The sequence below is a fragment of the Drosophila teissieri genome, chromosome 2L (genome assembly GCF_016746235.2).
Source record: "Drosophila teissieri strain GT53w chromosome 2L, Prin_Dtei_1.1, whole genome shotgun sequence".
In the NCBI taxonomy this organism is placed as follows: Eukaryota; Metazoa; Arthropoda; class Insecta; order Diptera; family Drosophilidae; genus Drosophila; species Drosophila teissieri.
This window is the reverse complement of record NC_053029.1, coordinates 25,947,389-25,962,541: the sequence shown is the minus strand read 5'-3', so window position 1 is coordinate 25,962,541 and position 15,153 is coordinate 25,947,389. Positions and strand designations below refer to the sequence as shown.

General features: G+C 36.6%; 1 protein-coding gene and 1 long non-coding RNA gene across 3 annotated transcripts in view; both read left to right on the top strand.

The window, feature by feature from the left end:
• Positions 1 to 2,404: 2,404 nt before the first annotated feature.
• On the top strand, positions 2,405 to 3,234 carry LOC122626764. The gene is made up of 3 exons (XR_006326733.1): positions 2,405 to 2,528; positions 2,613 to 2,820; positions 2,889 to 3,234. It is a non-coding gene; the product is annotated as an uncharacterized LOC122626764 (long non-coding RNA).
• A 6,554-nt stretch (positions 3,235 to 9,788) lies between these two features.
• LOC122611884 (mitogen-activated protein kinase ERK-A) overlaps positions 9,789 to 15,153 on the top strand; it is a 41,821-nt gene continuing 36,456 nt past the window's right edge. Inside the window, exons 1-2 of one of the 2 annotated variants that reach the window (XM_043785266.1) lie at positions 9,789 to 9,900; positions 10,078 to 10,249. In XM_043785266.1, coding sequence (XP_043641201.1) covers positions 10,092 to 10,249 — 158 coding nt within the window. In that variant the 5' untranslated portion in view covers positions 9,789 to 9,900; positions 10,078 to 10,091. Of the gene's footprint in view, positions 9,901 to 10,060; positions 10,250 to 15,153 lie in introns of both variants that reach the window. The other variant, XM_043785274.1, reaches the window with a different exon arrangement.

Sequence of the window (15,153 nt, the reverse complement as noted above, 5' to 3'; positions counted from 1 at the left end):
AACGGTTGGAAACCAAGAAGACATAACAGCAGCTTGCTTCTTGGGCCCCGTTTATCAGAGCCGCGAGGGAAAAGAATCTCAGTCGGAGGAATTACAGAAAGCACCAATCGCAGGAGGGTTTTCTGGCCTTTTTCTGAACTAGCACCCCGTTGCCTTAACTTCACTGTCGAAATTAAAATATTCTCTAGTAACTCAAGCGTTGGAATATAGAGATGCAAGTCAACCCAAAAGACTGAACTATCCACGACTGACCAACAAAAGGTTTTAATTTCCTTTCATCTCAGGGGGGTACATTATTTTTACAAGAGGAATCGGAGCACTAGAGGGTTGGTTTTCGAACAGCCCGTAGTCCGTTGAAAATAGTGGAGGGAAATCTCGCTCACTCCCTACTTAGATTTTTTAAATCCTGAAATGGAAACTTAGGAAGTCTACTTTGGTATTCTATAATCTATATTTTTTATGAGAAATTCAGTAACAATAATAATAATAAAGCCTACGCCGCGGAAACATCTAGCATAGAGTTCAGCTTAAACACCACATACGTAAAGCAAGTTAATAAGTTGTTACGAATTCAGTTCGTTTATTATTTCATTCAGATATTTCTTATCGTATAGGTTAATTCTCTTTAAATCGGCAAGATGGGGTTAGACCGATCGCCAGATAGAGCTTTACTGGAAGTCCCGGAGATTGTTTGTGCAATATGCAAACTGGAAATAGACGTAGAAGAAAAGTTCGAAACCGTGTGCAAACATGTGTTTCACAGGAGGTGCATCGAGACACACTTTAGGAAGAGCGATTGCTGTCCAGTATGTCAAGGGCATAGCGACATATGTCCTCGCGACATATCTCCTCCCAGTACATTTTCGTGTAGGAGCTATGTCGCTTTTATTTCGGAGGAGATATGTCGTTTTGAAAGCTTCATATCTCCCTCCTCTCCGAGAGGATATATGACGCTTTCAAAACGACATATCTCCTCCGAATTAAAAACGACATAGCTCCGCGCGGAGCTATTTACTTTACTTTATTTATTTTATTTATTTTACTTTAAATTGTTATTATTTATTTTTATTATAGTTACTAATAATAATAATAATAATAATAATAATAATATATAATTTATAATTTATATAAAAGTAAAATGATGGAGTAAAATGAATACATATTGAAGTAAATTAAAGTAATGAAATAAACTGAACTTCAAACATAATCATAAAATAAACTTCAAATTTAAACAATACGCGCACGCGCGCCAGAGCCAAGCAGATGTGGGCACACTGTTCCACCGAGGGAGTGGGCACACTGTTCCACCGAGGGAGTGGGCACACTAAGGCGGCGAAAATAACGACAAATAAGCGGGCACACTAGGCCAGCCAGAGCCCTATATAAAGCGGGCCACCGCCACCAGTCTCCGCCGACGATCGGTAGCGCCCGTTTTCGGGTCAGGTTTCGATAATTAGGCGGAAACTCCGATTCTACGTCCGTTTTTAATATCTTTATTGGACATTTTTCGGATCCATCCGCTCTTTGTTTGCTGGGTTATCATGTACAGCCTTAACGGTTCTTCGAACAAGAGGATATTTTTGTGATATTTCGGAGGTGATATTTGTGATATTTTTTTATGTTGAGTGTGTAAATACTCTTAAAAAGTACACAATACAGAAATACACAAGTGCATTCATAATACAAATCCTTTTTTGTTCTCTAATTAGAAAAACGGAAGGACAAGCGGAGATCGAAGTCAATTACGACACTGTCAAACGCACTCTGCAAAGAAAGAGGCAACCCTTTCTACCCAAATCTCCAACTTCCGCAGTGGACGTACTTGAAGCATTTAAAGATGAAAACATCATGAGGGAAGTTCTCCGAATGTTTTTTTTTAAAAAACTTTACACGTCTGGATCATTTGCATATTGCATATTTTCGTCGGACAAGGTCATTACTTTGATGCAAGCAAATATTGAGGAGCAGAGTCGGCATTTTTTAATTGATGCTACATTCAAAGTATGCCCGTTTGGAGATTTTAAGCAACTACTTATTATTTACATAAAGCATATGCAGAAGGTATGTGTTTTACTTCAGTTTAATTTAATGTCAAAATTAATTTGTTTTTATTATTATGTAGATCACCCCATTCTTATTTGTCTTAATGACGCGCAAAACGGAGCTCTGTTATCAGCATTTATTCACCTATGTAGATTCAAATATTTGTTGCTTAAAAGGGGCATCATTTATTTCCGACTACGAAACAGCGATGCGGAACGCCTTAAAAAACTTGCATCCTTCCATGAATTTTTATTCTTGCTGGTTCCATTTTACTCAAGCATGCAAGAAAAACATATGGTCTAGAAAAAATGCTTAAATGCAATAAACCGGCTTATCTTCTATTTATGAAATTCTTGTACTTGCCGCTATTACCGGATACCAAAATTGTCGAAGCATTTAATCTTCTCGAAATACAAGCAGCTGCTCTAAGCAAGGAGAACTTTTCGCCCTTTTTAAAATATTATAAAAAACAGTGGCTTATAAAGGTATTTTAAAATACAATAAAATTATTGCTGTATTAATTTTTCGATATATTTTCATCATTTATTATTTGTTTATTTTTTTTGTAGGAAGGACCTAAAAATATTTCAGTTTTTAAACGTTCGACGCGGACCACAGGCATACAATTTGAATTTGGGCAACAAAATACGAGCAAAAGGGCACTTTTTTAAATTTGTTGAATGCATCATAGACGCCGAATATGAAAAAAGTCGGGAGTTCGCTCTGCTTTTTCAAAACGGTGGTATAGGCAATCATACGCAACCAAAGCAGCTTCGAGTAAGTAAATATAGAAATAAATTAAATATTAAACAAAAATATTATAACAATAATTTTTTATTATGCAGGACCGTGCTCAAAAAATTATGAACTGTATGGAGATGTTCGAGAAAGGCGAAATCGATATTCAGGTGTTCTTGGCACGGACTGTCGGTCTAAATGAAACATTTTCAAAACAAGATCTTTTTTCTGGAATGTGTTCCGACCTAAACTCTTCCACATCATCGTCATCAAGTTCATCAAATTTAAGCCAACTCTCGGATTCGTTATTTATACAACAAAATCCTTGTAATGTATGCTTAATGAATCCGAAATCTGTAATGCTTCGCCCCTGTAACCATGTCAACATATGTAGTACATGCTGGGACCAACTTGTCGATAACCACGAACAAAATGGAATTGAAACTAATCCCAAATGCCCGACCTGCCAACAGGAAGTCGAAGAGGCTATAAAAAATGTATATATATATAACTAAATAAATTTAAACAATGTAATAGCAATTCGTTTTATTCATCCGCAATCTATCTGAAATTTTTCTGCTGTGTCGTTTTTAAGATGATGTATCTCCAAAAACGACACATCTCCGCCGATAATAAGCTGGGTGAGTTGTGTCGTTTTCAAAACGACATATCTCCTCCCGAAGTTTTTTGAGATCGGAGGAGATATGTCCGCTAGGAGGTATGTCGATTTAATTTCGGATGAGATATGTCGCGAGGACATATGTCGTTACCCCATGTCAAACCAGTTATAGACCAGGAGCAGAGTCAAAAGGTGCACAAACTCGGTCGAAATCTAAAAGTCGTCCGACTGATAGTAGTATCTCTACAGACGACATTCCTAGTTAGTCAGGGAATTCCCGGAGTGCCAACAGCGATCCGGCCGCCGCAGTCACAGCGATGACACTCGTCGCGATGGAGTGAAGGATGCTCGCTGCTTTGTCCAAGAAAATGTCAGAATCTTTACAATCAGCAGTGGTTGAATGCGTTCAAAGAACGATGTCAACTCTGTCCAACGTTGATAACAATGAGGAAGAAAGGTTTACTTCTCCACCGGTAGGTGAAGAAAGGGACGAAACGCGTAGGGTTGCGGAACAGTTTCCAAGTGCACACCCGAATAGGCCAAATGCAGCTTTACCTTTTTCGCAGAGAAGCACAGCGATAGAAAACGGAGTGAGACCAGACAAGGTCGTACACATCCTGAACGGGTGGAAGATCAAGTACAACGGATCTGGGATGTCCATAGACGATTTCATTTATAGGGTCGAATCGTTGACTCATCAAACACTTTCGAAGGCAAAGCAAATGTATACTACTGGCGATATCACAAGTCAGTAACGGAGGTTCGGTGGGACAGCTTGTGCTTAGCCCTTCGGTTACAATTTCGCGAAAAGCGGGATGATGTGGACATTGAAGAGTTAATCCGAAATAGGAAGCAAAAGCCCAAAGAATCCTTTGATAGCTTCTATGACAGCGTGAACGTTTTAGTTGATCAATTAGAATTGCCGTTGCCCACTCGTGAGCTTGTTGGGATTTTTAAAACGAATTTGCGTCTCGAGATATTAAATGTCGAGGTTTCAACCGTACAAGATTTGAGGGATATTTGTCGCAGACGCGCAACTTTTTTAGAAGACGTGAAACAGTCGCATGGTTATACGAAAGGATCTCCGTTCAGACGCGAAGTTTTGGAACTATTCGATGAGTCCAGCAGTCGAAACGGTTCAGAGCTGGAAGCTGAGCTAGAGGTCGACGCACTTTCCTTGGTGTGTTGGAACTGTCGAAAGGATGGGCATCGATGTCAATATTGCCTTTCCGAGAAACGAGTTTTTTGTTATGGCTGTGGAGCTTCAAATACTTACAAGCCAAAATTTAAAAAGTGCCATACAGACGTGTATATACATGTATATTTTAACATAAAATTCTATATGACACTGGTCATAGACGCAGATTGACAGAACTTAGTTAATTAAAAAAAAAAAAAAAAGATGAAAATAAAATACACATTAAACAAATGTTCAATAAGGAATAACTATATTATTTGACAGCGGTCAAACTCAAATTGCCGCACAGGTGCGCATTAGATACAGATACTGCATTTTAAGCAAATTGTTGATGACAACGGATACGTGGGATATCGCATTCGTCAGGTAATAGTTCAAAAGGGTTGAATACAAAAAATAATTCAAATCGGTTCAGTATTTTAGAAGTTACACGTGTTCAAAGTTGAACCTTTTTTGGGTTGCAAAAAAGCAGGTATTTTTTGTAGAACATTTGGAGTTTGCGGTCGATTTTTAGGTAAAATATGTAACCGACCGGCTTGGTTATTGTCTCTATGGAAAGGGTCATCAAATCTCGGTAAAACCAAGGTGGAATAAATGTATAATATTCTTTGCACGTGCAGGCATTATTGTTTCACCGGAGTACTAATTTTCACCTAATTTTTAACTTTGATGGAAAACAAAAAATGGGATTCTAACGGATTCTGGGTTTGGCGTATAAGGTGTTGTTCCTGAATATGTTCTTTATCATAATCAAAAGAGATCAGGTCCCCCCACGTCCCTCCCCGAATTTCCCAGGCAAAAGATACTCTCAACTCAGCGTGAAAAACGCGCGGCCTAGTGCAAATTCTGCTACAAGCGCAGTCGCTGCGCAGTACGAAATCGTATGGCGGGCGTACATTTTTTCCTGTATTGGCGGCTTGTTTTTCAATCCCTGACTTTGTAATGATTTTAAATGAATGTATAATGATTAATTATTCTTCAAAAATATTAAATAAAGTAAAATTAAAAAAATGTATTTATTATTTTGAACAAAAAGGTAATAATATATGAAAAATTGACAAAATAAAAAAAATCACCTTTTTTTTAAATTTATTTAGGTACTAAAATTACCTTTCATTTAAAAAAAAAATTATGAAAATATCTCAACTGGTTCAAGAGTTATGATTGTTATTCACCGAAAGTATCTAATGCGCCACTGTGTGCCGGTACAGTTATTTAACAAGGGTTAAAAATATAAAAAACAAACAAACAAAATTCTAACTGGCAATGGTCAGAGGCAAGCAGTGGGTTTGAGCAAAGAGAAAATTAAAATACAAATTGCTTGACAAAAGCCTTGAATTAATCTTTGTTTGTGGAAGGTGGAAGGCGTCAACTCAGTAACTCAGAAGAGAAATTATTACACTTGGGTGGCACGCAACTGCAGACGGTTGCATACGTACAACCGGGTGCTATAGTTGAATATAACGAAGATGCTTATAATGACGTTTTCTCCATATTGGTCGAGAAATTAACATTGTACTTTTCACCGAAACAAAATTCGACGATTGAGAGACACTATCTTCTGACGAAGGCGAATCAGTGGGGAAATTTGTACTACGGCTGCTTTAGCAACTCCATAAATGCCAGTTTGGTTCCACAAAAGCTGAGATAGAAGAAATATATCTAAAGGACAAACTTATTGAAACTTGGGATAACTCGGAACATAAAAAGAAACTGTTAAAGAAAGAACAAACATTCCATCTGATGTTGCCGAAACACTTACCAGACACCGTCAATAAAATTTCTAGTTGGAAACTGCATAAGAGTGTGGAAGGTGTGGGCGGTCAGGCCATATAGAAGATAGTCCCACGTGTCCGGCCCGGCAGATTAAGTGAAATCGATGCTCTCGGTTGGGTCATTTTGCCAGCAAGTGCCGAACGATTCTAAAACGCCCATACACACAATTGAACGGTCAGAATCCCAAGCGCAATTGAAGATTGAAACGAAGAGGGCAACGAGATAAAGCGGGAAAATTGTTTAAAAATATACAGTGACGAGAAACATGAAGAATTGATTAAATGCCGAATTGGTGGCGTTTCATTAATAATCGTTTCACTAATAATTGATTCCGGTTCCCGGTTCAACCTGATCTCGCAAGACGATTGTTTGGTTTTGAAAATAAAGAATGCGCATACTCAGTTTAGTTGATATGCCTTGGACGAAATTTTAAATGTTATATGTGTATTGCATCATTTTTCGGCAGTCATTGCTTGGGAGGGAAACGGCTACAAAGTTAAATGTCCTCCGAATGGGGATACCGGTTAACCACATTAAAATCATAGCGCCGTTCACAAACTGGAAATGCGTTAGCGTTAAGTTAACAATAGTTCCGGATTTTGACTCCTTAAAACAACCAATGAGACTAATTCCGGTGGCGTTGGAAGACAAGGTGAATGCTAAGTTAGAAGAAGAACACCGCATGGACATTGTTAAACTTGTGATCACGACTGGATCTAAAGAACGCTTATCACCAGTTGGAACTGGACGAAGCAAGTAGACCGATTACTACTTTCATCACACCTCGATACAAGCGATTGATGTTTGGCAAAAACGCGGCGCCTGAAATTTTTCAAAGACGACTCGAGAAACTCTTTTCATCTTGCGATAACGCAGATGCTAGCCCTGTAGCTTTGGGAACACAGTATTATTACAATTTAACAATGATCACGACCCAAAAATAATTGAATTTGCTAGTCGAAGCTTAACCGATGTGGAGAAACTGAGAAAGAAAGTTTGGCCTTGGTTTGGGCAGTAGAGAGATATTATTTTTAATTACTCGAATGGGAGTTTGAATTAGTGACCGACCATAAACCAAACTCAAAACCGTTGGCACGAATCGAAAGATGGCTATTGCGCCCCCAGGCGTATAAATAAGTTATATACATAGCCGGGAAAAAATATATCTGTCAGTTTATCACGGCTGTGTGAACAGGCACCATCAGTGTGTTACGATATCAAGGGCGAGCACAGCATAGTCTTGATAATTAAAAACGCGGTACCCAACTACAGTAACTGTATAGTTAAGCAAAAGGGAAAGGAATTTGCAGACAAAAGAAGGGGAGCAAGAGAAACAGATATCAGAGTAGGAGTCAAAGTGGTCCTTAAAAATTTAGTTTTTCCCCACAAGCTCACTCCTAACTTCGACCCTACCGAATATGAAATGGTGGAGAGGAAAGGAAATAGTGAAAGTTCTAGGGGAGGGCTAAGCCATTATGAGAAATGTAAGACATCGTAAAAAGTTTCCCCAACAGAGTACACAGTCCGATGCGTCCTACATTGACCCCTTACCTATGCTTGATGCGGGTCAGTCTCTGGATCCTGAAACACCACCAAGCTTCCCAAACCCGGAAGAGAACGAGCCACACAACATGGATGCCCTGAAGGTGAAGCTGGTGAGGAAGGAAGGAATGTAGGAACCAGCACCACGATGCTGAGCGAAGATCGACAGCCAGCTCTTTCTCTCTCGCGCTCTCGCCCTTTACCTTACTTTACTCTTTTGTTATACATACTTACATCGTAGTTTTAGTTTGACTTTGGAAGCAATCACATTGAAGTGTAATACATAAGTTGATCATCCGAATTGTGCGTTGTTTACTTAAGTACAGTTTGTTACAATAGGCATAAAAAAAAAGTTTATTATTAGGTATCTACGGAATTTCATTTTTCTGTTAATAAACCATAAGGAGTTGGCTTCTGGCGACAATTATATTATTATATTTTTGAAGTATAAATAATTGACTATAAATTAAAAAGTCTTGTTAGAAGCTTTGTCACCTGTAACACATAAGGAAAATACAAAAAACGAAGACGTGAAACCAGAATGGAAAGAGTCGACTAGATTTGTGAAGTGCCGAGTAAAGAAAGGAATACGGGGACAGTAAAAGATGCCGATTGCGCCGTCAAAGCTGAAGCAGAACGGCAATAATATTTTGAAACTTTCATAATCGGGCAACTCATCTGAGCATTGCGGCTCCGTCAAGACGATGTTTGGAATTAAAAGTGTATTATAGAGACACCATTACATCCTAAAAAGTAGGGGATGCGCGCAACAAGCGTTCAGTGATAGGGTCCGCAGAGAGACAAAAACACCAACAACACTAAGCATACCAAAAAGAATTCCAGGAACGAACTATTGATTCCGGTAATGTTATTACCCTACTGGGAAAGTAAGGTATAAACTACGATATAAAGGGGTACGGAATCGTTTGTTTGGTGAGAATCAGCTGGCGGAGATTCTGGCTATCACAATAAGGGGAGAGAAGACCAAGAGCGGCTGAAAAGAAAAGGCATAAACAAGATCATAGAATAAGGGCAAAATGATCCGCCCTCGTTTAGCAGATTAGTCTTTTTTTTTGCAAATTTTTAATGTTAATTTTCTTATTTTGTTTTTAGTGTGGTGTTTATAGGTTTACGATTGCGGTATTGGGTTAAGCGAAGTAATGGGCTAGTACCGACTGTGTATAGGTTTTTATAGGTTTACGATTGCGGTATATATATATATTTTATTTTCATTTAATTTTTGTTTTCCCTTTTGTAATCCATATGCTTGTTCGCACTATCACAAACTGAGCAACGGGTTTCTGATAGTCAGGGAACTCGACTATAGCGTTTTCTCTTCTTTATTAAAGACGTTTACTTGAACGCCCACAAACTGCAAACAGTTGTTTTCAAAAAGGTCTTAATTTTTGATTTGTTCTTATCTCGAAATTCTGTCAAAATTTTAAAAGATTTTTTAACGTTTTTCCTCGTATTTTTCCTAGCTAACCAGAAACTCGACTGTGGCGATCTCTTTTGTTTTTACGTATGCCTGATTTCTTGTTTATTTATAATGGAAGGCAAAAATGGTTAAAATAAGGAATATAAAAATAAGTCAACAAGTTTTAATGACCTCCAACTCAAGATATGAAACAAAATTTGTTAGAAAGTCTATCAAACCGTATCTTAAGAGCGGTTTCTTTCTTTTATACTGATTATTAACCAAAAAAAAACACCTTAACGCAGTGATTAATGTTAAAGATTAAGGCAAATGTTGTATATTCTTCGTGAAATTATTGCTACCATTCTGCCAAAAGTCCGAAATATCTACATTTGATGTGCTTTGTGGGATTGGATTATAATCAAATCCTCCTCTGTCTAGTGTCGTTAACTTAACAAGTTTTTTATGATTCACACCGTCGATTTTGATAAATCATATTTACTCGTTTGTCTTTAGAGTGAATGAGAAGTTGATTTATATATTCATCACTGAATTTAAAAACTTTAGGTACACCATATTAAAATACTTTCGATTTGCGTATTTTTGTTTATTTGGATAACATAAAGTTAACTGAAAATATTCAATTGCAAGAGTGTTTCCACAACCTACGCATACATACATTGCGAATTTTCCAGATACGGTGTATTTTGTATTATAACATATTTAGTATTTCAACTTTTCCAGAAGAATCGTTTGAGATGGAGGAATTTAATTCGAACGGATCAGTGGTTAACGGTACGGGATCTATGGAAGTTCCTCAATCGAATGCTGAAGTTATAAGGGGACAAATATTTGAAGTGGGTCCTAGGTATATTAAACTCGCCTATATAGGTGAAGGAGCTTATGGAATGGTTGTGTAAGTACCTATTAATGATTTTCAGCCTACAAATGTAAAAGTGTGTTCTGTAGGCAATTTATCAAGAACAAAAAAATAGTTTTGTAGACTTGTAATCTATAAAACATCCGTTCCTTATTGTTCCTTTTTTCATATTCATAGTTTTGGAACTCGCCCTATATCAGTGGTGCGCACTAGCGAAACACACGGTCTTATAATAATATTCCAAACCTTCATCTCTTGTTTTTATTTTTTTGTATCATGTAATCCATTTGGTTTCTTTATAGTCCTTTATAAATATATTTTTTAATCAATGTTGTTTTCGAAAATTCAGTGAATGTCATCAATCATCTGCAGTTCTAAGCTGTGACTAAACTGCAAAAGTTTTTCTCCTAACATTTCGGATAATTTTCAAATTTTGTAATTTATTATTTCTGTCTTCACGCAGTCATTTCTTTTATGAACTTAATTTTCAAGGAGATTTTTTGGAGAATTTTAAATTAAAAACCAAGTCTGCCGAAATTCCTCCTTGCCTAATCGAGCAAAAGCAGTCAGCAGTACTTGTAACACTCGACCGGGACTTTAACACAAACAGTCTTTAACACTGACAGCTTTTGGCGGCTTGTAGGCGTTAGAGTGGGCGTGGCAAAAAGTTGTTTGGCAAATCGATAGAAATTTACAAGACTAATACAAAAATGAAAAAATTTCAAAACCTTTTTCAAAAGTGTGGGCGTGGCAGTTTTAGGCGGTTTGTGGGCGTAAGAGTGGGCGTGGCAACATGAATCGACAAACTTGCGCTGCGTCTATGTCCCTGGAGTCTGTATGCTTAATCTCAACTAGCTTTGGTAGTTCCTGAGATCTCGACGTTCATATGGACAGACGGACAGACAGACATGGCCAGATCGACTCGGCTACTGATCCTGATCAAGAATATATATACTTTATATGGTCGGAAACGCTTCCTTCTGCCTGTTATATACTTTTCAACGAATCTAGTATACCCTTTTACTCTACGAGTAACGGGTATAAAAACGGTGAAAGTGTAAAAGTAAGAATTTAAGAAATTGGACTTGGAAATAAATTTAAAATTTTCAAAATATATTCTCAAAACAAGGATGGACGACGTTTTAAACTACAAATTTTAGTTTTTAAATACTAAAACGTTATTTAATATTGTTGGAATCAATTAATCTTTGTTAGAATATGTTAAAACATTTGTTTTGCTAAATTACAATCAAAAAAACCGGAACCCCTAAGTCTAGAGACCTGTGCATCAGATCTGTAAGCTGATTAATCAAATAAACTCGATGGGTTCTTAATTTACCTTCTATTTCAGTGCTAAAAATTATCGTTTCAGAACTTGCTATCATCTCGAACAGATCATAGTCGTTTTCATTTTGTGAACTGTTCAATGAGTTCTTTCTGACAGAATCTAGAATTGAATTAAATAGACTGCGGTCAACAAATAAAATTTAATGGAAACATATTTGGAATCTTAAATTTAATTACAATAGTACGAAATATTATTCCTTACGTCAGTTAATTAAGTAAACATTCAATTTAAAAAGGAACAACGGTTTTTACATTTCATAGATATTTGATTTTAATAATTTGTAAGCTTAACTTGAATATCAGATGTCCATTACTTAGATAGAGAAAGGGCGAAGTAGAGTATATAAAACCCAATTATGAATGGAGTATAGATAAAAATTGACAAGACAATTAATAATATAAAAAGCATTAAAACATATTTACAATTTATTTTTTATATGTGAACTTAAAAACCAAAAGAGCTGTGGACGCATTACTGAAAATTGTTTAAAAACTGCCAAACTGTAACATATCACTTTTTAAAATTGTTATATTTCTGATAACTTTGATTTCAAATTTGTAGATAATAGAGCCAGAATTTGGTTCGAAGGTTTGTTTAGGTGTTTGAGGTGTGTTTCGTGTTCTGGGCTCGTAGAAAGTGTGCTCTTTATTCCTTTGTAGTTGTGCATGCTTATCCTATTTCACAAAGTGGAACTCGGCTATTGATCCTGATTAAGAATATACAGTGGCGTGCAAGTATGAGTACATGTTTGCAACTTTTGACTGTTGGCCTAAATAAAAAAAGGTATTAGTTAAGCAAATGAACCCAAATTTTTACTGTTGATTCTGTGATTATTTTATTACAAATTCTTAAAAAAAAAAATAACAATAATGTAATTCTTTTCGTTAGGAAAAAAATAAAATTTAAATTAACTCGCATGTACTCAATTATGCTCAACTTGAATTTTTCAACAAAAGCTTATCTTTTAGTACTTAGTCCAAAGACCCTTATTTCTAATGACGCTTTTTATTCGCTTTGGCATACTTTCCACCAGATTTTGAATAATTTTCTTCGGAATACCTTTCCATTCTTGCTGGATTCGTTGCCACAACTCGTGTTGGTTTGCTGCAACCGACACAAACATCCAATTAGCTCTATCGTATGACATGGTGGTTCCCATTGCCTATATGTCCATCCAGACATCGTTTTCCAAACGATATCTCCATATCCAACTGTCGCCTGACAGTTTTTTCAATATCCTGCAACCACTCTGAAACGATCAGCCCTAACATTTTGGGGCAGTTTCCTTTAGTCGTGGGGTTTTATTGCTGATGCTCTGCCTCCATTTGCAATATTATTTTCAATGTTCCCAGTTTTCTGGAAAATGTCACCCCATTCACAGATTTATACAAATTTAATTGCTTGCTTATCTTTTATAATAATCTCTAATTAATACTCTTTCGTTGCAAATATGCTCACCACGTGCCATTATTGTTAAGCAATCATTAATTTTCAATAATTTAACATGTTAAATATATTTCATAAGTTCTATAAACAAATAGTAGTTCTGTTCCTTTGGTTAGTTTTGTTCTGTTCTTTTAAGATAATCGTAATTCTCCGCAGCTTTCGAATTAGTAGTGTTAATTTTGTACTTAAGTTTGATTTTAATTATTTTTCTTGGAAATATAACGTAACAGGAATTCCCTTTAAAAAAAATACATTGATATGCGTAATCTGTAAAAAGTATTAAAAGAAATCGTTGTTTGGCAATGCCCATACATAGCAAAAAGTCCATAATTTTAATAATTTTTTTTATTTCATTATTTTTTCTAGAAAGAGTATGAAATTAATACATAGCCTAGGAAGCCCATTTCTGAACCAGTTCGCCCATTCCATAAAGAAGCCCAGATTGGGTAGAGACACCATACGAAAAAAGAGAGTGCTTTTAAGAACTGCTTGACTTAAGTATAGGAGATCTGCGGCTTCTGGCTCAATTTTGGTCTCTCAAAGGTAGTGGTGTTCTTGTTAAAGTAAGGGGTTCGGCTGATCTTTTCAGTTTGAAATCAAAAATGATGCATCCGTCGGCGCCACGCACTTGGCATTGTTTTAGTTTCCTTACCCAAGACGGCGAGGAAGTGCAGTAGAGGTTTGGAAACTTTGCTGACAAACGTTGACAGCAGTAATGCTGATCCTCGTTTCGCACACTTATCTGCCTATGTAAGCGGTTATTGAGTGTGGCATAGGCATAGACTTTCCACAAAAGTGACCACAGCCTGAGATCAGCTTCGTAGCATGCGAGATTGCTTAGATCTCCGTCTGAAAGACGCTTCACAAATCCGGTATTGCGAAGGAGAGTTATACGTATTGGTCTATCAATATTCCGGTACCTAATCTAATCTAAGTAATAAGAAATAAGGCTCCGCCTCAAGAAAAGCTGTCAGAGAAAAACTTAACCGATTGGTCCCTTTTTAAGCAAACTACTTCCCGTTCTTGGAAATGATGACCACCCTCATCCAACCCATATTATGGAAATATATTCTGGAGAAGACACGCCTTGAAAATCATGGACAACCAAGGAATGACTTCCTTGGCCGTTCGTTTACGCCGATTTGTAGGGTATTGTATTATATTATATTTCTGGCAGCGGTTAGCGTCTCCTATAGTCTGTCTTTAAGATGCTGACTCTAGTGCCAACTTTCCTAAGCATATTTGTCACATTTACCATTTGCTTAAAAAGTGTCATTATTGTTGTATGTATAAATGATTATTGTTAAAGAAATATCTTAACGATGTTAAAAACAAGAGAGAATGTTATAATCGAATTAATTAAAAAAATTTCTAAAAGATTTAACGTAGAATGGGCGTGGCAAAGAGTTTTTTGAAAAATCGATAGAAATTTACAAGACATAAAAAAATAACAATACACATTTTATAAATGTGGACGTAAACGTTTTGGGCGGTTTGTGGACGTTGGATTGGGCGTGGCAGCATTTGGAAATAGACTTGCGCTGCGTCTGTATGTCTGGAAGCTGCATGCTTAGTCTTAACATTTTAGCTTTTAGATCGAGGACGGACATGACCAGTTCGACTCGGGTCGTGATCTTAATCAAGAATATAATCATTTTAAATGGTCGGAAACGCTTACTCTTACATAGTTTTCAACGAATCTAGTACTCTAGTATAATAGAAATGTTTGTTTATAAAATTTGAGAAAAAGTACGCTTTCCATAGTGATTTCTCCAAAAATGGTTTCTCTTATTATTACGTTTCTAGTATACTAGATTCGTTGAGCGTTCCAAATCATAAATTTATTTTTAATTTTAGTTTGTTTTATCAATAGACCCGCTGCTTACATCCTTATCTACCGTCGCCGTTATGAAAGCTAAGAAGCCTAAAACACGTTCCTATCGCATTGTTTCTGTAGACGCATATGTCTTCAGAATTAAATGCTTTCATTGGCTTTACTTTCAAAATCGGTATTCTTCATCATGTAGCTGAAATAGGAACAGTCGGAAAATAGTTATATTGTTATTATAGTTCCGATGTTTTGATTATATATCGTTCTAATTCGGTGACCACCAGCTTTTTGATAATATAAATTTTCAAAACGGGA